The sequence below is a fragment of the Camelus ferus genome, chromosome 12, assembly GCF_009834535.1.
Source record: "Camelus ferus isolate YT-003-E chromosome 12, BCGSAC_Cfer_1.0, whole genome shotgun sequence".
In the NCBI taxonomy this organism is placed as follows: Eukaryota; Metazoa; Chordata; class Mammalia; order Artiodactyla; family Camelidae; genus Camelus; species Camelus ferus.
The window spans coordinates 2,544,482-2,569,513 of record NC_045707.1 but is presented as its reverse complement, the minus strand read 5'-3'; the positions used below and the strand labels follow the sequence as shown (position 1 = coordinate 2,569,513).

The following is a 25,032-nucleotide window of genomic DNA, read 5'->3' as shown; positions in this document are numbered from 1 at the left end:
GCATTTCAAATTAAGCAAACGCAAGGAGGAGGGAAAAGGCATCTATGTATTCACAGAACTGTATCAGGTCATGAGTGGCTGTAAGGTAAGGTACAGGGTGCAGAGAGACACCAGCCTGAGACACACAGGTGCCTAGACACCCGTCCATGACAGTGACAAGAGGTGTGAAAGGAAGGCCCAGGCCCAAGAAGATGCTTAAGTAACCACACTTTACCTGGGGCCTCAAAGGCAGGCCCTCCATGTATCACCACTATATCTTGTCTGGGCCTAGTTGCCAAGTAACTCCAGAGACAGGCTTGAGAGGTCTGGATGCAGGACAAGCCCAGCCTCTCATGTCACGTATTGGGAAACTGAAGACCCCAGGGGCAGGGTGACTTGCTCGAAACCACGAGGTTATAGAGTCGCACGTGAGAGACAAAGTCCACAAAGCGCCCTCTTGACTCCCAAACAGAGTCTTTTGCTCCGAGCAGCACTACACCTCTCAGGAGCTTAGCTTCCTCATTTGTAAATAAAGGAAAAAACTTTCACCAACTCTAGAAGTTCGAAGACAGTGAGAGAGGAGTGGGCGATGCTGCTTGACCTATAAGGCAGCAAGACTTTGCAAACTTTGGAACCACACCACCTTCTCGCCCTTTTCTTCTGCTTGTACTTCCCTAGCGGCCCCGCCTCCCTCTCCTCCTCTTCCCGACCCTCCTCGGGAGCCCGCTTACCTCTTCCGGTCCCTCCTCCAAGGACCCGCCCCTCTTCCGGTCACTCCCCGAAGGGCCCGCCCCTCTTCCGGCCTCTCCTACTCCGAGCACTTCTCTTCCGGTCCCTAACTGAGGCTCCGCCTCGCCTCCCCTCAAGTTGCCGAGACTTGCTCCAGGTTGCCTTCCCCGGAAGTGACGCAAAGACCCGCCCCCAGGAAGTGACGGAAGAAGTCCCCTTGACCGGTGGGTAGGGCCGAGCTCTGCATCCCTCCACTCTCGCTGCAGGGAGGTAGGAGGGCCGTGGGGGTGGCTCGAGGTGGTGTCGCGGCTGAGGCACTCTGCGGGCGCATTCTAGTGCGGGCCGGCGGCCGAGCGGGTGGAGGCCCCGGGCGGGGGGAACCTGCCATCCGAGGAGCCAGGGTCTCTGGTGGCGTCCAGTTCCCCACTTCCCTCTGTACACACGTCCCTTCTTTTTTAGTTCCCCCCAACACTCCTGCTCCCCTACCTCTTCGTTCCTCGAATTCTTGCGGCTCCTCTTTCCTGATCCTTTGACAACCCCTCTTTATCCTTACTGTCCCGTTAAAACACTATTTAAAAGAGTAATCTATAGAAGGGCTTTTCAGACCGCCGTGGGTTACATTGTTGACCCTCATTTAATACTTGGTCTATTTTGGGCATGTCACAGTTTACCTGAGCCTCAGGGTCCTCGGAGTCATAATATGAGCAGTAGTATTATAGAACCTTCCTCAGGGTTGATCTAGGACTACTGTAAGGTAAGACACCTGGCTCTTAGCAGGTGCTCTGTAAATTTTAGTTGCTCCCTCCCTTCATTCTGTTGTAATTACACCAATATTTTGATTTTTTGGTTGTTGATCCAGTTTTCCTGTCCTGGTTTGTGATTCCTTCTTCCCTTTGATTCTCATTCTTTGCTCACCTTTACTCCAGAAATCTTATATATTCCTGGCATTTTGCTTTTGGCTCTGTAACTCCAGCCCCCCAGTACGCCCACATACCTTTCCTTTTCTGGTGTGTTGACTTCCTGTTGTCTGTCCCCACTCTTTCTGCCTCTTCCTCTCACAGATGGCTCAGCGACTTCTCCTGAGGAGGTTCCTGGCCTCGGTAATCTCCAGGAAGCCTTCTCAGGGTCAGTGGGCCCCCCTCACCTCCAGGGCCCTGCAGACCCCACAGCACAGTCCTAGTAACCTGACAGTAACACCCAGCCAAGCCCGGTCAATAAACACCACAAGAGTCTGTACAACAACCTTTAACATCCAGGATGGACCTGACTTTCAAGACCGAGTTGTCAACAGTGAGACGCCAGTGGTTGTGGATTTCCATGCACAGTGAGTCCTGGGGGTCAGCTGAAAACTAGGGTGTCACTTGTTCAGGTGCCTGCTATGCCTCAGTACTACATTTGATGCTTTTCATACGTAGATACAAAGGTTGACAAGACCCAGTCCTTGCTCTCAAAGATTAAGCGTAGGCTGGTAGGAGACAGCTAGTAAATAGTCTTCAAAGCTCACTGTGATTAGTGCTGGGAGACACATATGTTCTGTATCTCACTGCCCAGATGGGTCAGAGTCATCTTCAGCTTGGACCAAAACAGGAAAAATATGACTGTACCATCATCTGGTTTGTTGTGTATACCAGTTCCCGGCCCTGCAGACAGTTGATTTTATTTTAACATCTTGCCACCCAAACTGAGAAGGGATAGCAAAAGTTATCAGTGCTGCCACAGTGGTGCCCAAGCATGCAGGGGATGAGCAAGCGTTTCTTCACAGTGCTGTATGGGTTTGTTTTAGGGATTTTGTTGTTGTTGTTGTTTTGTTTTGTTTTAGGGATATTTAAATGCCTGTGGCCTTCTGATTGTTGGCCTGGCCTTCTTCATTTCCAGACCTTTGGGGCCTGGCTAGACACCTGGTTCCAAAAATACTGGACAGAGCCCTCAGAATGAAGCATCCTGAAAGGAGGCAGTGCAGCCTGAGTTAGAAGTTAGAAGGCCTTCTGGGCAAACCACTGACAGATTCTTTTGTTTTCTTTCTTGTTCTTTCTCTGACTCACTGTGTTGCCTTGGCTGCCTGGGGCAGGCCGTATGATGTCCTTGTGCCTCCCTTTCTTCACTGATAGGAGATAAGTTCTTGCAGACTGGGTTTTGGGGTGTTGTGAGTTTATTAATTGAAATCTCTGAATGCAAAGGGTTTTAAAGGCTAAAATAAAATAGGAGTCACCAGGGGTTCGTGGAAGGTGGAGCTGTCCTGCCCTCCTGTCTGGTGAGCACACCAGAGAGGGCTTCCAAGATGAGTGATAAGTGGGGTGATGCCTCATCGTCTTCCCCAGCAAGGAAGCAGAGGGTGAGTGTATTCATTCAGTGCCAGGCACTGTCCTTAGTGCCACATATTTATGGATGACAGCCTAGACTCACCACCTAGAGGGGACACCTGTGTTCAGTGCAGTGATGACAGTTGACACAGGACTTGGGGAATCACAGAGTAACCGGTGGCTAAAAGAAGACACTTGGAACCCAAATTCAGCTGCAGTCCCAGCTTTGCTTCTTACTCTGTGACCTTGCTCAAGTCTCGTGACTTGTACGGGCCTCAGTTTCTTAGGAAGATGTTTGCTTTCCCTTTACAGAGCTGAGGGTTCTGTGTAGTAAAAGCTGTGGGGGTCCTACAGCAGTGACGGGCATGTTGCAGACACTCCCTAGCCATTGGTTGCCACTCCCTTTAGTTCTGGTTTCATGAGGTGTTTGGAGTAACTCTGCAGCTTACGCAACACGTTTGTCCACGTTGCCTTAGTTGATTTCTCATCAGCAGCTCTAAGCTAGAGTCTCTCTTTCACATGAGGAAACTGAGGCTCCAGAGCACTTAGCTGGTTGGTGAGGAGCCTCTATTTGAACCCAAACCTTTTAACTTCAAATCCCATATTCATCTGTATGACAGTGTATTTCTTTTAGACATAGTGAAATAACATTTCTAACAGTCTTAGGATGAGGCCTGTGTTTAGAAGTCTAGGACCTGTGAAAATTCCCCAGTAGCAGAGTATCCTGACATTAACTAGCATGTCAGCATTCATTAATATTCAGACACTATAAGCAGAGGTAATGAGGGCAGAAGGTCCCTCAAAAGACACGGGGCAAGGGAAGGTCCTGGGAAACCATAGACTGATTGGTGAGGGCTTTTGTGACGAGATGCTTCTTTCTCCCTTTGCGAGGTGGTGTGGTCCCTGCAAGATCCTGGGGCCAAGGCTAGAGAAGGCGGTGGCCAAGCAGCATGGGAAGGTGGTGATGGCCAAGGTGGATATTGACGACCACACGGACCTCGCCATCGAGTATGAGGTACGGGTTGGCAGGGATTGGTACAGGACAGCTGGTGCGGGAAATGTCTTGGAGACCACCAGGGAGTTGGTAAGGGGGTGTCTTGATTTTTTCTAGAGATCTCAAGAATTCAGAGCTCTTTGCAAAAGTGACTCCATTGATCCTCTGAGTCACCTGTCTCTCTTCACCACCTTTAGGAAGTGGGATGTGCGACCCAAAACACCAGGTTGTTCTCTGAGTCTCAGGAAACTGATGCTTTCCTTCATTGGTGGATTCATCCATCCATTTGTGAGCCAGACATGCATGATTCTGGCACAGATAAGATGAGCTTGTCCCTGGCGGGGCAGGGTGGGGCGTAGAGGGGACAAGGATGTGTCACATTAGAGGGACCCTCTGGGCAGAGCCACAAAGGATGCACCAAGAAGACAGAAGGGTTGAGAGCACAGCAAACCCAAAGACATGAGGTGGTCTCCTGTGTTTGACTGGCTCGTGCGTTCCTTCAACGGACATGTATTCAGAGTTCCTTAAATGCCAGGGCTGTTACTTGGTGCTGCGGAGATGGCAGTGAACAAAACTGACAAAATCCCTGCCTTCATGGAGCCTACGTGCTAGTATTTTAGGTTGGGTGTCAACAAACTTCTTCTCCAAAGGTCAAGGTGGTACGTATTTGAGGCTTTGCAGAACATTGGTCTCTGGTGCACTCACCTGTCTCGTAGCACTAGAGCAGCCATAGACAGCACTTGAACAAATGGGCGTGGCTGTGGGCCAGTAAAACTTCATTTCTAGAAACAGGCAGCAGGTTGGGTTTGGCTTATGGGCTACAGTTCGCTGATCCCTGTTTTAGATAATAAGTGCTGTGGAAGAGGACAAATCTGGAAGACAGGTGGGAGTGCTGGGCACGGGGCTGGGGCAGTTTCATTTTTCAAAGGGTGGGCTAGGGAAGGTCTCGCTGAGAAGCTGACATCTGAGCAAAGATCTGGAGGGAGTAAGGAATGAACAATGCAGCTCCTTGGAAGAGCGATTCAGGCAGAGCAGACATCATGTGCAAAGGCCCTGAGGTCAGGGTCGCACACATTTGCTCACAGAACATCAGTGCCTGTGTGCCTGAAGCAGAGCGCCCTGGAGGAAGAGGAGCAGGAGACGTGTGGGATGTGGGGCTTCTTCCTCTGGGCCTTGGAGATCACTGTAGCTGAAGAAAGGGGAGAGGTCCATTGTGGCTGGAAGGCCAGAGTGAAGGGTCAAGCAAGGAGTGAGAGGACAGGCAGCAGGGAAAGCCGACTGCGGCCACATTGGAAGGGGCCTGGATAGCCATGCTGAGGACAGCGTTATTACAGAGCTGAGGTCACACCTGGTGGCCTGTGAAACAAATCTAGCTCACTGACATGACTGGTCTGGCCCTCGAAGTGTCTTTTTAAAATGCTGAACTGGATGCTGATATTTAAAACTCAGAAGATTGCACGTGAAAATCCGGGTTTCTGGTTCTCTTAAAATAAATAAGATATCTGAATCTGACTAGGGTGAACCTTCACCCCGCCCTGGTAATAAGTGACTAAAAGAGGTGGCCTCTGTCTTTCTCCAAGTTTGGAAGTCCAGGCTCAACCCTCTCTAGGCCAGGTCAAACAGAGATGCCCATCCTGCAGCTGGTCCGCTTGGCAGGAAATGGGCAGAAGTGAGAACAGGCTGGCTGCCCTGGAGCTGGGCTGGGAGCACTTGCCCAAAGGAAACCAGGCTCCCTGACCAGAGGCCAAGGAGATCAGTGCTGGGCAGGCAGAGCCGCTGATGACGACTGCAGGCGGTTGAGGGGATATTACTGAAGTTAGACTGTCCATGGGACTGGTTGATGGGGGCTGCTCACGAGCTTAAGAGAAGGAATGAATCATTTGTTTTCTTTAAAAGCTCTTCCACTGATTGCTCAGTCAAGGGGGCACTTCTCTGACCATTTAGAGGCCGCTAGCTTTCACTGCTTGTCCATCCCTCCCCTAGAGGCCCGCAGCAGCTGTGGGAGTGAACATGTGGCTCCCTGGTGTGCTCTGAGAGCCGGAGCTGCTGGGCGTCCCCCAGGTGGCGAGCAGACTCCCTCCTGGCATCGCCTGATGCCACAGCTTCAGCCTCAGCCACTGGGCCTTGAGCAGACACGTCCTGAGCCCCTCTGTGTACCAGGAACTGTGGTGACCGTAAGGATGCAAGAGAGAATAACCCAGTTCCCCAGCTGTGGTCACACGAGGAGGGGTGGGGTGAGGATTTCCAAAACCACCCCTGCTGCATTCCAGGGAGCCTGCATTCCAGGTGACATAGGGCCAAGCTCCTGAAGTCCTACGGTTAAGCCTGGAGTGTGTGTGGTGAGGGGGCAGGGTCCTCCTGTAGGATCTTCTCCATCTGTCCACTGTCCAGATAGTATACAGGTCATATGGAGAGACTTCAAGGCTGCGGGGCCCGGCCTCTGGGTTGGCCAAGCCCCGGCTGACATCTTCGCAGAGCTTAGGAAGCTCCGGCGGGGATTATTCCTGACCCCACCCCCACCCCTTCCCTTCCTTCTTCACACCTGTTCTTTTGGAAGAGAGCCTGCAGAAGTTTCAGCCAAGAGGTCCATGGTACCTTCTGGGACAGCTTCCTCCAAGGCCTGAAGTCCTTTCCCAAAAGGTGGATGCACTTGGAGAAACTGCCTTAAATTATATTCAGGGCATTAGGTGCTTCTCCCCAAGCTCTCCTGCCACCCCTGGTGCCCAGCACGCACCCTTGGGATGAGCCTCCTTCCTCACACACATTCCTTCCCCTCCCACCACTCTTTATGCTCCAAACGACTGTCCACCCTAGAATTTCACTGTTTCCCAGAGGAGGGAAGGGAAAGTCACTCAGGGGATTGGGGTGCCCCCCAAACGCACACTTGCCTTGGCCCCATGGAGGGAAAGAGTCTGCCCTCTCATCTTGGGTTCCCGCTGAGTGGCTGGGCGTTCCCTAGTCCTTCAGACCTTGAGGGGAAAGAGTGGATCAGGGTGTGGACCCTTGACCCTTAATACTTTGCTCTGGGGCTTCTGCTCCTGACCTCACACTCGGAGTTTTATCCTTTTCTTGTCTTACAGAGAATCCCCTTTAAAAAGCATTATAAAAACCACCAAAAAGCAATAATTTTACCATCCAAACAAATCACTGTGAACATTTGGGGTACCTTGTTTGGGTTTTTTACTTGAATTTTTTTAATGGTCCGTATCACTTTATAGACAGTTCATTGAATAGTATTTCAATATTATTGAAACGATGTGTAGCTGGGATGCACTGTACTACAGTCATTACCATATTCCCCCAATTTTGAAAGTCTTCTAAATCAGCCCTTTCAGACATGACTGTGACCTGGGATATAGTTAAAAAGTAGGTTTTGATTCAGTGGGTTCAGGAAGGGTCTGAGATTCTTTATTTCTGTCAAGTTTTCAGGTGATGCCACTGGTGGGAGTCCAGGACCAAACATCAAGGAGCGAAAGTTCTGACTCTCTGGGCTGGCCTTCTAGGGGAGGTGCTGCTCGCTCTTTTTTTTTTTAATGTTTTAATTTTTAGGAGGAGGGTAACTGGTTTAGTCACTTATTTCTTAATGGAGGTGCTGGGGATTGAACCCAGGACCTCATGCATGCTAGGCAAGCACTCTACCACTGAGCTGCACCCACCAGCAGAGGTGCTGCTCTCTTTAGAACCCCTCTCACCGGCCATCTCAGCACAGGCTGCCTGTCAGCAAGTAGGGTTCACTCTTGGAGGTGAACATTTTATGGGTTTGGACAAAAGTGTAACGACATGTATCCACCATTACAGTATCGTACAGAATAGTTTGCCCATCCTCAAAATCCCCTGTGCGCCGCCGCTTCCTCCCTCCTCCCCCTGGACTCCTGGCAACCACTGATCTTCTTAGTGTCTCCGTAATTCTGCCGTCTCCAGAATCATATAGTTGGATTTGGTTTTTTCAGTAATAGTTTCTCCAAGGATCGTCCTGTATCCAAAAGCTCTACAAAGCATTTGGCCTTTCTCATTTGAAGCATGAAGTCCTTTTAATGCTTCCTGACATGTCCTTCCTTGCCCTGCTGGGACTCAGTATTTATCTCCAGTTCCTTGCTCTTGGGCAGAGGTACAGCGTAGTTTGATGTCATGACAGTGAAGTCAAACAGATCTTGTTTCAAATCCCAGTTCTACCACTTAATCATTCACCCTCTGAGCCTCAGTCTTCTCATCTCTAAAATGAGCCCACCTGGAGGTGGGGATGTATGAGAGAGCACATGCAAATGGCCTGTATTCTCCCTGACACTTAAAAAGCACCAGTATGTGGCAGCTGGGGTGACAGTGACCTTTTCCTTTGTGTTAGTGCTGCAGTTAGCCAAGGGGGAGGTCACCAGTCTCCTGTGACACCGAGTGCTGTGCCTGCCCCTTGGTAGATCCTTAGCAGTTCACAAATGGAGGAAATGGGGGTGAGATGGGATATAGTTACTGAGCTCAGTGGCAGTGTGGGCGGGTGGGCAGCAGGTTGGTGAGAAGAGAACGAACACACACACACACACACTCACACTCACACCCCTGAAGATCAGCACATCTCCGGCCCCTCTGTTCCCTCAGTGGCGCCAGAGTTGAGAGGCAAGCTGAATTCTTGCTCCACCTCAGCCCCCTTACACTTACATCGCTGTTCCAGAAGAACGTGCCAGGGACCTATGCACTTCCATTTAAGGCAGTGTTTACAAGCACCAGCCCCTCCTGATTTGTGAGCCAAACTCAGGATCAGTAAAGCCACATCCTCCTCCTTGTGGGGGAGGAAAGTCCAATCACAGCCCAGGTATCCCTGCGGTGTCCTGGGAGAGCCAGCTTCTGGCAAACCCATGGCTCTGTGTGTGTGTGTGTGTGTGTGTGTGTGTGTGTGTGTGTGTGTGTGTGTGTGTGTGTGTGTGTGTGTGTGTGTGTGTGTGTGTGTGTGTGTGTGTGTGTGTGTGTGTGTGTGTGTGTGTGTGTGTGTGTGTGTGTGTGTGTGTGTGTGTGTGTGTGTGTGTGTGTGTGTGTGTCTAGGCTCAAACTTCAAAGAACACCCTTGATCGGTAGTGACTAGACTTTGATTGACATCCAGCTCTTATTTCAGCATGGGAGAGCATGGCGTCCACTAAGTGCGAAGTTAACAGTTGCTGCCTGAGCCTTGTGCCTGGATTGAGAGTTGCCAGATGTGAGGCCGCTGCCTCCACCGCCCACTAGAGGGCGCAAAAGACAAAGCAGCCCAGGCCCCGGTTGGGCCTGGAGACCAGGCGGCCACGTACTGGGCCCTTGCACTTCATGCCACCACCCATGCCAGGGTCAGGAATGACAAGGACAGGAGCCAGTGATGGGGCCACGAGCAGGGACACACGTGGTCAGTCCACCACCAGGTGGGTCTGCCTACACACTGCCTCTGGGCAGTGTGTCAGCTGCCACCCACAGCAGCCCCAGGACAGTCCTTGAAGGGGCCTGAAGGCACTAACCTCTTACCTGCTGTGTTTGTCCCCAAAGCCCATTAGGAGAGGGGTACACCGTGAGTGGCAGTGGCATCTGAGACGTGAGAGAGGTCAGGCCTGTGCTTCTGTTTTGTAACCCATATGTATAATTCGAACATTTTAAATCTTAAATCTGGCTTCCCAGGATGAGTCAGGGGCAGGACATCTCTCAGGATGTGTGAAGACCTGGTATGTTTGTGGAAATTGCTGTTGTTACTTTGTAGTTAACTGGTGTGTAAGAAAAAAGTCTGTGCTTATCTTGTTCTGTTTATATGGTTTTTTTCAAATGCCCCCGAGTGCCAGGCGGGGAGCCCAGGCAGCAGAAAATGCGATGTCAGAGCAGGTCTGGGGCTTCATTTACATGCCGTGTAATCTCTACATGTCCCCTGAGGGAGCTTGAGAAAATGCTTCACAGGCCAAGAATGTCCGACGGCCCTAATAAATCAGCGTCATGTTGCACAGGCTGAGCCCCTCCTCCCACCCTGCCCGGGCCGAGTCCGTTTATTTCTGGGCCCTGTTCACCAGGAGCCCCAGTGGGGCCTTGGGTCCGACTTCCGTGATGTGCCCTCTGTAGCCTCTGTTTGCTGGGCACTCACTCTGTGCCAGGCGCTGTGCTGAGACCCTGCGTAGATCATCTCGCTCGGCACCCATGCCCTCTAATATTAAGTCCCCGTGGTATCTCCATTTGCTGATGAGAACACCGAGACTTGGCGTAATGAAGTGGCTTGCCCAGAGCGGCCCAAGATTGGGTCATTCGGCCCCAGAATTTTGACCACTTAGCTTTAAATACGAATCTTTAATCCTTGTCCTAAACCCTCACAATAGAGACTGTCATCCCCATCTCACAGAACGGGGCACCGAGGCTCCGAAGGTGGTGTGACCCGGCCCAGGCCCCCAGCTAGTGGGCGACAGGGTCAGGATTCAGACTCCCATCTCCCAGTCCCCACTGTGGCAGGCCGCCCCCCAGGGAGGCTCTCTTAGCCCCTCAGCTCCTCCCCACCCCCAGCCCTGGCCTGCAGCTGCATGGGTTATTTTCATCTCTCCTGTCATTCCAGCCAAACCACTGGGACAGTGAGTCAGTCATGCGGTTGGGGGAGGAAGGGTACTGCTGGGAGCCCACAATGGAAAAGTTTCTCCAGTGGGTGGGCCTCCAGGCCCTGCTGTACCCCTGCCCGAAGAGAAGGGGCCCCACCCATGGCTTTGGGCAATCACTGCCCTGCAGAAGCCACCAGCTCCTCAAAGGCTTGGGATGAATGGTCACCTCCAAGTGACTCAGCCACCTTTGTCCCCTCCACCTAGGTGTCAGCGGTGCCCACCGTGCTGGCCATCAAGAATGGGGACGTGGTGGACAAGTTTGTGGGCATCAAGGATGAAGACCAGCTAGAGGCCTTCCTAAAGAAGCTGATTGGCTGACAAGCAGGGAAGCATCCTGACTGCCATTGACCGCCTGGGCCCCATGGTCCTGGGGGGACCCCGATAGAACTCACAGCCCTTCTGTGCCATCCCTTTCTGCCTCCTCCCTTCTGTCTGGCCCCATGGGCCTGTGCTTTGGAGACCAGGCCACCAAACATGGGAGCCACACGTGCTCCCAACCCAGCTGACTGCGAGGGTGGCTGCCCGAGGAGTGGTTCTGCTGCTGAGCTGGGACAGCCGTCTTCCCACCCGCTCTCTTTGTCTGCTCCTCCTAGGGCTTGTCACCCATCTCCCAGGATGCTTGGACAGAACCCTGGGGCCAGCCCGCGGTGACAGCTTAGTCCTTGTCCCCCGGTCCCTTGTAATCTGAACCCCGGTGCCTGGCTCATCTGCCTCCTACATCTTTCTTTCCTGCTGCTGTTTTGTAAAAAGAAAAAGAAGGAAAAAAGAAACCCAAACAAGTGAGAGTAATATGTAATTCTCTCATTTTTTGTAGGTCTGTAATAAAGAACTTTATGTGATCCCTTCTACCTCCCGTGGTGAAGAACAGACCCTGGGCCCTGCACCTAATTACCCTGTATCCACCTTCACCCCCCCACCCCGCAAAGAGCCACGTCCCCCTTTCCTCCCAGGCACAAGGGCAGCAGACATGTTTTGGGCTGGGGGCATCCTCACACCCTTGACTCTGGAAGGCCCAAGACCCTACCCTCCCTCACCTTTAGCTGGCCCTTTGGTTCTCTGAGCAGGAGGCTTCACTGTGAAAAAAACTGGACCAATAAAACTAGGGCTTGTGCTGTGGACAGCTTCCGTTCTGTCTGGGCTCTGGGAGCACTTGTGACCACTTCCCAGGCTGGGCTGCTGTCCCTGTTTCCTCCTCTGACTCTGCCACCCTCTTGCCCTTGACCAGCCCTTCCAGTTACTAATACTGTTGTCAGTGGTGGCCCATGTTCTGGGGACGCCTTTATGTACAAGTAAGGCAGAGGGGTGTTTGTTGTCCCCATTATGCAGATGAGTACACTGAGGTTCACAGGGCACAGAGCCCAGGGTTCTGCCCAGACGTGGTTGCCTCTGAAGCCTGGGCTCTTCACAGCTGATCCTCTTCATCCTCTGGGGCCGCCTCCTCTAACTGGTGCTCACTCCTGCAGGAGACCTGGACCGCTTCCCCACTCCCAACCCTGAGGGAGTTTGGCTGTCCTTCCTGGGTGTACACAGGAACTCCGCAGCCTCAGGGCCAAGCTCTCTGCCCTGTCCTGTTCCCAGCCCCTCCGGCCCACAGAGGAGGGTGCCAGGCGAACCAGGCTTGCCAGCCAGGAAAGCCCACCCCTTCTCCCTAATGTGGCCAAGTTGCCCTTTGGCTTGCTTGCCCAGCTGGGGTGCCTGCTTCCTGGGAGCTGTGGGGCTTAAATAGCAGGGGTGTCCCAACACCCTTCCCCTTGGCCCTGGGGTGCTGGGTGCGCTTTTCTCAGTGGCTCGCCTGTTCCTACTGGAACTGCCGGACTTAACTCCGGGGACTTGAAGGGTCGGCCCCAGGACTTACCTCTGGGGACTTGAGGGGGTCGGCCCCAGGACTGTCTTGGGAAGGCTGCTGTGATTGATGCAAGAGGGTGGGGTTGTCTCTGAAGCAGGGCCTGTGGCCTCTGGAAAGCCGCAGGCCTGCGATCTGTCAAAGGCATGTGGAAGGGAAATAAACCAGCAACTGGCATTCATGGGGAAAGGCCGAGAGCTGTATGTTAGATAACTCAGAGCAGCAGTGCTCAGAGGGCGCTTCCTGGGCGCCAGGCGCTGTGCTAAGCACCTCTCCACAGCAGCCTCCCAAGGCTAGCGTTACCATCTTCGCTCACTTTTACACAAGACTCATTCAGGAAGGTGGGGGACCTTGTCCGAGATCGTGAAGCCCACAGGCACCGGAGCTGGCCCCTGCATTTCCCCCATCGTCTTATAAAATGTAGTGGATGCGCCTAAATCCCGCAACAGGCTGCCAAGGCAGGTGGTGTCAGATCATTTTACAGAAGAGGCGCTGATGCAGAGTTGAGTAACTCAAAGACACCCAGCAAGGCAGGGTTGGGGCCAGAATTCAGAGCCGGGTGCCCTGACTCCTGAACCCGGGCCCTTTCCACTGTCCCCCACTGCCATTCCTTAAAAGGTGCTCTTTGCCAAGCACTTTCTATATGCATTACCTCATTTAATTCCTCTTTTGTGAGACAAGTATTGTTTCCATGTTACAAGTGAAGAAACCGGTTTAGAGAAATTGACTTGCCCAAGGTCACTTCTGAAAGTGTCGCTGCCCGATTTGAACCCGGTGGAGGGGGGGGTCTGGCCCCTCCTCCCGCCCTGGGAAGGTGTGGAGAAGGGCTGGCAAAGGCCCCTGGAGCTCCTTCTCCTTAAAAGGTGCGCTGCAGGGCGAGGTGAGCTGGTGCCACGGCCGTCCCGGGTTGGCAGTCTCTGCCCGTGAGGCTGTTCGTGGCATGAGTCACTGGCTGTGAGCACAGCATCCTCAGGGTGATCCCCTTTGACTAATTCCACGGCGCTGATCTCACCAGGACGCTGCTGGCTCTGCATCGTCGGCCCCACTGTTGCCCTCTGGGTGCCTCGGCTCCCGGGCCCATGGAAGAGGGAGGGGCTGGCAGTCCTGCTGGGGGACAGGGGGAGACCCCCAGCCCCTCTGCAGCACAGATACCTCCTGAAAGCCCTGGAAAGGGGCTCCCCCTCAGCCTCAAGATGTCCTGGGTCATGGCTTCTGTACATTTATTCCTCTGATACCAAGTTTATCCAGTTGACCCGGAGGTGGGAGGCAGAGTTGGAAACTTGAGTTTGCCATGCTGGCTCCTCTACTCATGTTCTCTCCTGTGACCCCCCCACCTCTCTTCTGGCCAGGCAGTTCTCCCCATTTCACAGATGAGGAGGCTGAGCACAGAGTGATGTCAGCAGAACGATCGAGATGCCGTTCCAAATAGGAATGCTCACCACCAAGAGCATTCACAGGTCTTAGAAGCATTTAGATGGCTGAATGGTGGTCACTAACATGGGTTCCCTCTCAACATACGAACATGGGAGGGAAATTGACCTCAGCCTCAAGAAGCTTATGCTCTAAGACAGCAGAGCAAAGGGTGGTGGGTCACCCTGAATGAATGTTGGGGCGCAAGGGGACCCGGGGCATCATCCAGGCACAGGTGGCTTGCCCAGGTCGCAGTGTGTTTGTCAGGGACCTGAAGCCAAGTGCCCTGACTTCAGCCAACCCTAAGATGAAAATGAGTCACTGGCCTTTTCGTCCCTGGGCTCCAGGAGCCGGAGTGAGGAGAGCAGCCGTGTCTCTGAGAAGGGCAGTCTCTGGGGCCAGGACCTGTGGGTGAAGGGGATGTTGTCAGGGCTGTGCCAGTGCCGTTCCCAGCCAGCCCTGCCCTGAGCGAGGGGCCGGGCCAGCTCAGCCCCCTAACCCCAGCCACCCAGGGGAAAGCTGCTCAGGAACTCAAAGGTGGTTTGGCCAGGTTGCCGGAAATCCCTAATGTGCGGGCCCTGGGCTGGGAGGGTCCAGAGAACAATGTCGGTGGAGGGCAGGATGCTGTGGACAAGGCAGGCTTCCAGGCACACTCTCGCAGTTCCTCTCCGCTGCCTGGAACACTGGCTGCAGGCGTGACCCTGAACTCCAGTCCCCGGGACTGGCTTCCGTGGCTCTGCCGGAAATCTGGGCCACTGGTTGTTCCATGGAGCCTCCCCTCTCCAGCCACTTCTTAACAGCCTTTTGGAAGCCAGGGCCACCACCGGCCATTGCACAGTGGTATAAGTAGGGCAGGAAGAATGAGATCTGGGTTCAGGTTCTAATCTTGCTACCACCCGGCCTGTGGTCTCGAACACATTGCCTCACCATCCTGAGGCTCAGCTTACATCAGCAAGATGGGGATGATGAAGGCTGGCGCTCACTGAGGGCGTTACCTGCGTCCTCTCACTGAGCTTTCCTGACAAGCCCAGGAAGTGGCCACTGCCACCATCGCCAACTTACAGAGGAGGAAACTGAGGCCCAGAGTGCTTAACTAACTTGGCCATGACCGGAGTCAGAGCTCAGATCTGAACTCAGATGTGTTTGATTCCAAAGGGCCTGTGTTCTTACCCATTAGCCACTCCGCTTTCTCTCTGGGGCAAGGCTTTTCACCATTTCGAGCTTCATTTGCATCATCTGCAAACTGGGGCTAATAACAATCACCACGGAATGAGGGAATGAGGCCATCCGAGGATTAAACATTCTGGTACCCAGCAGGCGCTCAAGAAGCATCCATTGCTTTGCTTTCCCCTTCCCCTCAGCTTCCCCTGACTCTAAGCTACATCTTAAACAGGAAACACCAGACTTCCCGAGATAAGGGCCCCAGCACCTCACCAGGGGAGGGGCTGTCGTTGTGCCAGGCTGTGGGCCTTACATTTGTGCCAGGCTGTGGGCCTTACATTTGGTTCTGTGTCCTGGCTCTGACCCCTGCCATCACCCCCTCCTGCTCTGGAGCTAGCTCAGTGGTGCCCGTGGCTCTGGCAGCCCCCGGGGAGCTAGAGGTGGTGACCTCACCCTTGGAGAATGCCCACTGGAATTCACCCGGAGTCTAGTCCTCTGTTCTCCATGCCTCCCAGCCATGTCTGACTGGCCTCTCGCTCAGCTCATGCCTCTAAGCCAGGAACCAATGGGAGCACCTTTTGTGAGCCAGCTGCTAATTATTGATGGGGTGAGCTGGTTCCCCTCCTTCAGCCGGCTTCTTGGGTGACCACAGGCAAGTAGCTGTCTGTCTCTGGTCTGCTGCCTGCCTCGACCTCCAGCCAAAAGGCAATCTGGATCCCTTTGTGTCCCACACTGCCAGGGGTGCCACCACATCTGAGTCTCCCAACACCCACTTGAGGTAGCAATGGTTGTTTCCATGTCCCAGATGAGGAAACTGAGGCCCAGAGACTTGTTATGATGTGTCCAAGACACACCCTGGGAAATGAATGTGGGATGCCCTGACCCAGCACCTATGCCTCCCCCTTTGCCACACTGCTGTCCCCAAGAACAGGGACTTTGGGCCTCTCCCTTCTGGCTGTCTGCCACCACCACCCTGAGCCCTGAGCAGGAGGCAGAAGATTTCTTGGCTTAGGATCTACTTCTAAGGCTAGAATATTCTCTCCAGTCCCACCATGGTAACCGCATCCCCTAACCTCAGCCAGCTGGTGTCTGTGGGTGCCTCTCTGGGCAGCCTGGTGCTCGGAATTAGGAGTCAAAGCAGAGGAGGACACGGACCCTGCCCTCAAGAAGCTTACAGCAGACACATAGAGACAATTGAAAGTATAAATGCCATGGTAGAAACAGGTACCATTTACCATCATGATGATAAGCACAGAATGATTAGAAGCCCTGAAGAGGAGCAATGGGAAAAGCATTCCAGGCAGAGGGAACAGCATGTGCAAAGGCACAGAGGTGAGCCATTTTAATGCCATCACCTCTGTAAAAGCCCCATCTCCAAATACAGCTTTATTTTGAGGTACTGGGGTTAGGACTTCAACAGATGAATTTGGGGAGACACAACTTAGCTGGTAACAGCGTGTTACGTAGTTTAATAGTCATGGCTAGCACACAGAGGTTCCAGGCACTGTTCTAAACACTCTGTATATGAACTCCTTCAATGCTCTCATAACCCTAGAAGGTAGGTCCTAAGTTTATGGATGAGGAAACTGAAGCACAGAGAGCTGTAGTTACAGCTTCAGGTCACACAGCTAGGAAGGGGCAGAGCCAGGATGTAAACCAGACAGTCTGACTCGGGGTCCCTGCTCCTCTCCCTTACAGCCTTCCTAACCCCCATAGCAGCATTCCCATGACCACCCTTCAATGTATCCCAGACCTGGGGACGTCACTCAGCGAGGGTCACACCCTTTCACCTTTCCCCCACTGTCCAACACTTAGGTATTTTTCAGTTAATTTTTTTGTCCATTATAAATGAGGCTGGCATGAACATGTTTGTACATAGAGCTTATTTCTTCTTGGACATTTTATAGATACGGGGTTCCCAGGTCAAAGGGAGTGCTTTATTGTGGCTGAGAGCAGCGGAAGGAGTGTCCCCAGGCCTGAAACCCGAGCTGGAGCCCAGCACCTGCACCTCCCACCTGCTGGTTTACTTTGGGGGAGGGAGGGCTGAGCAGCCAGAATGTCAGCAGACCTGCTCCACATCTAGCCACACTTTTGTCCCTGCCACCTTTGCCTAAGAAATTTCCAGGCCCCAAATCCTGGCATCTCTGAGACTCCGAATTTCAAAGCAACCATTCGTATAAAGATCTGGTGATGGTAATGGGTCTGGGGTGGGACCTGGAAATGTGCACTTTTAAAGCCCTAGTGATTCGGATGCAGACACTCCTGGACTACAGGAGAAAACACAGCTCCTAAGATCACAGCGCCTCTCCAAGCCCCTCCTAATTCACCTCCCTCTTCAGTCTTCCCCGTCCATACGCTCCCCATGGGCCCCTGCCCAGAGGACTCTGCCAAGACAATGAGTGAAGGAATGAATGACATGTGGAACTTTACCAAGGAATTGTTCCATCTTGGACCCTGTGCCTGGACCACTCCTCATCCTTATCCTGCCGCCCAGACCTCATCACAGAGGACCTTCTCTCCTCACCTGGGAGGCCCCCCAGCATCTCTGCCACTTCCCATGTGGCTTTGGGCACCACTGTATGTCCTTGAGCCACCGAGTACTCACTCCCCAGGAAATGAGAATATTAGTTGTTCCCATATTATTTCTTGTATTCATCATTCCCATCTCGCAGGGGCCCAGTGATGGTGAGCTAGACCAAGGCTAGACCAGGAGAGAGAAATAGAAACCAGAGAGGGTCAGGGCCTTGCCTGGGGTCAACCAGCAAGAGGAGAGAATCCAGAGGTGGCTCTTGGCTCCCACTGCTAGTTTGGGGTTCCTCTCGACTGAGGTTGGCAGAGAGAGAGTATTTCTAAGGAGGTAAGGGAAGGAGGAGCTAGTTCCCCTGAGGGTGCCTCCTCCCTGCCAAGTCCCTGGACCCCGGAAAGACCCTCCCTCCCATGCCTGCACTTACTTGCCCTGCTGAGTACCACATGGTTTAGGAGTGACTTTACAGTGGCCGCAGGTAGGGGACTGGCTGCCCAATGGGCCTAGTGTTTGCTCAGCACTTGGCCCTGACCCCTGAGCCCCAGTTCTCGGGCCACAAGAGTAGGTGTCTCTTCGTCAGCAAAGGAGAAGGAGGGCAGGCTCTGCTGGGCCGGCCCAGGCCCTCCCTGTCCCGGCACTGGCCCCGTGGGCTCTGGGGAACCAACGGCTTCCTTGGACAGTGGCCTAGGAGGGCCGGGAGCTGGGGCTGCCCCGAGCTGGGGCAGCCTGGGAAGATGAGTCTGTTTGTGCACATGGGGCCTGGGCTTGTGGCCTCACTGGCTCGGGTGGACTTGGCCTCTGAGGCCTCCTCTCTGGAGGCTGCATTTCCCAGAACTCTGCTTGCCCCAAGTCATTAACCTCAGGGCAGAAGGCCCTCAGAGATCAGCTCCCACTCCCTGGTTAACAGAGGAAACCAGACCCGGGGAGGGGAGGGGATGATGGGTGGGAGCCTGAGGCCAGCTGGGGAGGGGCCAGGTCAGGAGGTGGCTCTTCAGAGACCCACTGAGGCCTCGTCCCCTTCTCAAGCTGGCCTTCAACCAGACATGCCCTGTGAACACACATCCGTCTCCCTCACTGGACTGAGAGCCCTGGAGGGCCGGGCTGGCCTCCTTCTCCAGGTGCAAGAGTGCCCATGAGTCTGTCAAAGTGAGCTGAACTCCTAGCCCCAGGCCTGGGCCCTCTTCCTCTGTCCCCCTCCTCCCTCACCCTCATTGTGCTGTGAGTCTGACTTTTCAGGGTAGTAAGAGAGTAAGAGAGAAAGCGATTTTTTTTAGCTGCTCAGACCCTCTGGGATGGAGTGCATTGTCTTCTCTTCAGGAAAGTCACTAAAAAGCTTGTGGACAGTGGCACGGACTGGAGGGGCGGGAGGGTGGGTGGAGGTGAAGGTAGGGGTCCTCAGAGACTAGGTTTTGGAACTTGATCTAGAGTGACTGTTAGAGCAGGCAGATAGCTAGATATGAGCAGAGAAAGGGGACACAGACCAAATGGCAGGACTTGGGCAGAAAGGAGGGGCACAGGCCAAATGCAGGAAACCACCCATCATGTAAGCAGCAGGGGTCCCTGGGCAGATAAAGAAAAGCAGGAACCTTTGGGCTGATAAGGGATCATGCTTTTTGGGCTGACAAGTGGCCTGGAGAAGAACAAAGAAAGGTGAGAAAAGGCAGGAATTTCCAGTGTTCGAATGTAACCTTTTGCTCATTATGCCCTCATTTCAATAAAAGTAGCCTTGCAGGTCAGAAGTACCCATCATGCATCGATGCCATGACACTTTCGATCCAGACTAAATAAGGACAAAAATCCCTCCTACCTTTGGGAAGGTGGAGTTGGGATGATAATCAGGGAATACGACCCCAAACCCTTCCCACCACAATGAATATTCCGCCCATTCATTTTTTACACCCTATGTAACTCACTTGCCAAAGAAACTCAGGGCAGCCGCCCGCCTGAGCCTGCCCGCTCTCCCCTCAAGAGTGTACTATCCATCTTTTAATAAATCCTCACTTTACTTTTTTTAACCGCTACATCTTGTCTCTGAATTCTTTCTGGGACGGGACAAGAGCCTGGAACACCGGTTGCATCTATCGGCAACATGATCAACCATCCTGGTTTGCCTGAGACTAAAGGGGGTTCCAGGGACATGGGACTTTGAGTACTAAAAGCAGATGAGGCTTGGCTCTGCCAGCCACTGTGTAACTGTGGGTCACTCACTTCTGCACGTTTCAGAGTCACCTGGACCACGGGGTCAATGGCTATCCCACGCCTCTCCTGGGTTGCCATGAAGATCCTAGGAGGCTGCAGAGGGAAAGTCAGAAGATGCTACATCCCAGCAGATGCGGGGTTTATTTTCTCACTGTTAATGGTGCTCATTCTGGTGAGGGACTTCCTCCTCCCCTTCCACAGCCACCACTGCCTGAAATTCACTTATTCACCAAAAATCAGCACCTACTATGTGCCAGGCACCAGAAATGTACAGGCGGAGAAGGAAGAGTCCAGCCCTTATAGAACTCAGAGGACATGCACGGATATTGAAATACAGTAAAATGAATTTGTTCAACAGAGATTTTTGTGAGCAGTACTGTGTGCCAAGCACTGTCTTGAGCGTTGTACAGACATTAACTCATTGGCCCCTCACAATGACACAGTGAGAGGGGCATGATTTTCTTCCCATTTTGCAGATGAAGAAATTGAAGCTCAGAAAGATTAAGTAATCAGTAGAGAAGTCAGGGGGAGGACACTGAGGTAACTTTGTGAAGGATGAGCATATGTCTGAGTGTGTGCAAGGGAAGGGCTTTCTATGAGGTAAGCATGGAACAGCATGATGCCTCCAGGGAACTGCAAGTTCAGAGGTCTGTATACTGAGTTGAGAGGGTCGACACTGCAGGAGTGGAAAATTTTTTACTTCTTTCCTTCTGGGTTCTTTGGCCACCTCTTGACATAAGATAGATTAACAAGAAAAAAAAAGTTTAATACCATGTACACCTCTTGTATACAAGTGAGATACCCAGGAAACCTGAGTAACTCTCCAAAATGGCTGAAGCCATCGCCTTAAACAGCATCTTAAGCTAAGGCAAAAGAAGATGTTGGAGCTGGGGAGTCAGTTACAGGAAGTTATGAGGAAAAACACAGTAAAGGAGGGTAAAATTGTTATGCAGATTTAAGTGAGTCCTTATCTTCTCCCTGGATAAGAGTTTCTGGAGACTTAGAATCATCCTACTCTTTCTGGAACAGAGAGGGAGACATCGTTACAAGTATTTTTCCTGTAAATGTTTCTTACAAAAAAAGGTAACATTCTGTTTTTTTTTTTTTAAACAGCCAGCTTAAAATAATCAATATACCAAAAAGGTGTATTTTGAGGTAATACCTTTTGCTCCCCTCAAACATATCCTGTGGGCACCTGGGAGGCTGTGAAGGCTTTAAAGAGTGGGATGGAGGTCGCAGAAGAGCAATTGGAGAGATTAGGTTGTTAAAAGGATCTGGTCTGTGAGGACAGCTTGGAGGGAGAAGACAGGAGGCCAGGTGACCAGTGGTCTGACTCATGCCAGACACTTCCTCTTAGGTTTAGAGTCTTGTCCCACCAAAAAGGGTTTGACGACTGAAATAAACGCACAGCCTAAAAGTTGAGAGTTATGTTTTACTTGGCGGACATTTCTGAGGACTCAAACCCCTTCCAGCCCAGGATGACAGCCTCTCAGATCGCTCTGAGGGACTGCTCCGAAGAGGTAGGGGAGGAGCTAGGATATATAGAAGCTTTACAACAAAGACCAGGTAGTTGGAACAATAAAAGATTATTTGTTACTTAAAGAAAACCAGGCATCTTAAGTTAAAGAATTTAGTGCTTTTCTCTCTACGGGAGGAAGCAAACATTTGGGCTCATTGAATTCATTCCTTTGACAAGCATCTAGCTATCTAGGGCCAGTATCCTGTCCTTTCTTATTCTGAGTCCCCTCAGAGTGCACCATTGTGAGCGGCTGCAGAGGCTGAGCTGCAGGCTTTTCTTCACTGGGGGGTGGCGGCAGGGGCTGATGACCTGATGGCTTCAGCATTCTTTGTTTCCTGATATGGTTTGCAGTTATTTTTCGTTCACAGGTTCAGTCAGCCAACCACTTCGGATGGATCAATGGCTAATGTTTAGCCAGGCCCTGGGCTGCGTCTGAGGTACAGTGACTTCCTTAGTGCCAATAAAAAAAGCATCCACTTGGGGCAGACAGGGCTGAGAAGGTGCACCATCTGACCGTGAGGCTCGATTAGTGCTCCAAGGTGTGGCTACTAAAGGTACTCCCGATACGGCCCCCGGGTAGTAACCCCAGGTACCCAGTGAGGACGTGTAGCCAAGGTGAAGTGAAGAAGCCCACCCATAGTCACAAGGGGTGTCGGTCAAGTTCAGCTCCGGGAGGACGGAGCTGGAGCGGTCTCAGACTGGAGACGGGCTAGGCAGGGTTGGTGGGGCGGTGCGGGGAGTTCCCCGAAAGGACGTTAGGGCATCTGGGGGCATCACTGCAGGGGCCCGCCCTTGCAGCAAAGTTTTCCGCGGAGGTTCAGTCTGGCTCCGGGGCGGGGCCGCAGGGTGGGCTGCCCCGCCCCCTCGCCCCGCTCGCGCCGGCTCCGCCCCGCCCGCGCCGCGCCTGCCCTTATTAGGTGAGCGCGGCCTGAGCGCCCCTTTGGAGCGGCTGTCGTCACCTGCGTCCTTCCGCCGCTTGCCGCAGCCCGCGCGCGCGGGGCATCCTTCCTAGGCCGCGCCCCCCAGCGCCTTCCTGCCGGGAAGCGCCGCCCCGCCTCGCTTAGCCACCCCGGGAGTCTGCCCAGGGGCGCGGGCTCCCGTCGGGGCGCGCACGATCCCCGGCCACGCCCGGCTCAGGCCTGGCTCTACGCACCTGCGCCCCCTCCCATCCCGCTGGCCTGAGCCTTGGACCCACGGAACGAGCAGGCAGGGGTAGTTGGGCCAGAAAGCTGGGGGAGAGCAACCGGAAAGCCAGGAGTGGGATGGGAGGAAAATCAGCCTCCTTTCAAGGACGACCCAGCCCACCCGTTGTCTGCTGAGTGCCTGACATCGAACTCCACTTTTAAAAAGTTAACTGCCTCCGCCAACTTACATGGTGTGGCTTAGTAAGAGCCAGAACTCTAAAACCGCACGACTTGGGTTCGAATACAGCAATTTTGCTTACTGACTTCGCGTCCCCAGTGGTCGGAAGTAACCCGAACCCCCTTGTGTTCGTGACTCTTAACTTCAGCCTTACTCCCTGTCTTGTTTGCCAGTGTTCAGTTTTTAAAAACAGCGAGCTGCTTATATTTCACGTTGCAGTAAATCCTCATCAGCGTCAAGAAGAACGTCTTTTGCAGGATTTCTTTAACACCTTAGCAATCTCCCTTTTTAGGAGAGGCAAGGCAGATCTCATACGGGGTGTTCTGGGCAAGAGAAAGAGGAGGGGATGCGGGGTGGGGGAGGGTATACTCAGTGGTAGAGTGCACACCTAGAATACACGAGGCCCTGACTTCAATCCCCAGTACCCCCATTAAAATAAATAAATCTAGTTACCTCCCCCCACAAAAAAAACAAAAAAACAGAAAAGAAATAGGAGCCAGATAAATTGAAACACAAGGCTTTTGTGTGTGTGATGATTTAAGAGTTTCCATCTAGAGTTTAGAATGACTTTATGGCCCTTAGTCTTCTACATACATATATCGTCGTGACATTATATTCACGTTACATTTTGAGTCCGGAAATGTTCACACATACAAGGGCAGAGAGAATAATAGTACAATGACCCTGCATACATTCATCTAATGTTCACTTTAAACATATATGCGTATGTTAAAATGTGAGCTGATTTTTAAAAAGAGAAAAATAAGATACAAATTTAAGTGTAAAGTCAAAATTTCTGAGCGTTCTAACTGCCTGGGGTTTGGCACGAATCTCCTAGGGCTGCGCTGAGGCGGGAGGTGAAGGAGGCCCACTCTTGTGCACCTGCGGAGGGAGGAGCCGAGATGTGAGCGGCTGACCGGCGCCAGGAGCAGGGCTTGGCCTTGACCGCGCACACCTGCAGCATGCAAATTCCTCTGCGCCAGCGAGCCCCGCTTGGCTGCCTCTATTTTGCAGTCTCCTTGCCTGGGTTATTTCTCCATTCGCTTTCTCGGCTGCCCACCTGGGCCCCAGGAGCCCACCCCGCACACCAAAGCCAGTGGAATTTTCTAAACCATGAATCTTATGACCTGTCTCCCTTACAAACCCTCCCGTGGCTCCTCAGTGCCTGCAAGAAAAAGACGTAGCCCTTAGCAGGGCACAGGTGCCTTCTGTGGTCTTGGGCCCTTCTTTCTACCACTTCCTCCTTGCTTTTGACTTTCAGGCCAACCTGAACCATTTGCAGTTTCCTGACTATCCATTCAGTAAATATTTAATTCGATAGGATGTGGCCCCAGAGATGGTGCTCAGCATTGGCATGCAGCACAGCAAGGCAAGCACCAAGCCCTCTCTCCTGCAGTTTACTGTCTAGTGGGGGAGTTAAATACGTAAGTGTAAAAAAATTTAAAAAATTTTTTTAATTGAAGTATAGTTGATTTACAATGTAGTGTTAGTTTCTGGTGCACAGCACAGTGATTCAGTTATATATATATATTATTTTTCACATTCTTTTTCATCATAGGTTATTATAAGCTATTGAATATAGTTCCCTGTGCTATACAGTAGGACCTTGTTTATCTATTTTATAGATAGTTTTTATCTGCTAATCTCAAACTCCTAATTTATCCCTCCCCACCTTTCCCCTTTGGTAACCGTAAGTTTGTTTTCTATGTCTGAGAGTCTCTTTCTGTTTTGTAAATAAGTTCATTTGTATAATTTCTTTAGATTCCACATATAAATGTATCACGTGATATTTGTCTTTCTCTGATTTACTTCGCTTAAAATGATTTAAAAATTATTTTAAAGTGTCTTGTGCTATAAAGGACCTACAAAGTAGCAAGAGAATTTTTGCCTTTTGCCTGCAAGATTCCCACCCCACCCCACCCCGCTTTAGTCCTTGTCCTGGGGGCTCTTGTCATCATCTTAGATGCTGGCACAGTGTCATCAGCTCCCTGGGGTCCCCTTAGGCATGTACATTTATTGGGGCTCTTTCCACACTGGGGTGGTGATTTACTTGCCTGTCTCTCACATTGGATCATGAATTCCTTAAGGAAAGTCGCCTTATTCTGGTTGGTCTGGTACTCCAAGTAGCTTGTCGGGTACATGGCGCTTAGTAGGTGCACAGCAATTTTTGGATGACACTAAAGCATCCAGCCTTTGCACCAGGACCCCCAATCCCAGAGCAACTCAACCTTCAGTCAATATTCATTTTCATTTATTTTAAATGAATGATTTCATTCCTTCATTCATTAAATCAGAGTGTGCTCAGCCCTGCTCCCGCTCCCCGATGTGGACCAGGTTATCTATAGAGGGTGAGTGCTGTGCTGTGGCAGATCGTGGGGCTGCCAACAATGAAGGGGACACCTGTGCAGCCCCACTGGGGGAGTGTCATGTG

General features: G+C 52.3%; 1 protein-coding gene across 2 annotated transcripts; it reads left to right on the top strand.

Annotated features, from left to right (window-relative positions):
* The first annotated feature begins 834 nt into the window (after nucleotides 1–834).
* Nucleotides 835–11,699, top strand: TXN2 (thioredoxin 2). Of its 2 annotated transcripts, XM_006194652.3 has the most exons (5): nucleotides 835–978; nucleotides 1,770–2,032; nucleotides 3,900–4,023; nucleotides 10,788–10,908; nucleotides 11,398–11,699. In XM_006194652.3, exons 2-4 carry the CDS (start codon nucleotides 1,770–1,772, stop codon nucleotides 10,899–10,901), a joined length of 501 nt encoding a protein of 166 aa, XP_006194714.1. In that variant the 5' UTR covers nucleotides 835–978; the 3' UTR covers nucleotides 10,902–10,908; nucleotides 11,398–11,699. The 2 variants fall into 2 exon arrangements, with proteins under 2 accessions (XP_006194714.1, XP_032348039.1); XM_032492148.1 differs by lacking the exon at nucleotides 11,398–11,699 and having other exon boundaries at nucleotides 909–932; nucleotides 10,788–11,372.
* The last annotated feature ends 13,333 nt before the right edge of the window (nucleotides 11,700–25,032 follow it).

Bases quoted from the DNA above. Each gene is read 5' to 3' on its own strand.
- TXN2 (XM_006194652.3), top strand. From the start codon at position 1,770: ATGGCTCAGCGACTTCTCCTGAGGAGGTTCCTGGCCTCGGTAATCTCC. The intron at 2,033-3,899 runs GTGAGTCCTGGG...TCCCTTTGCGAG, and splicing joins GTTGTGGATTTCCATGCACA to GTGGTGTGGTCCCTGCAAGA. The intron at 4,024-10,787 runs GTACGGGTTGGC...CCCTCCACCTAG, and splicing joins ACCTCGCCATCGAGTATGAG to GTGTCAGCGGTGCCCACCGT.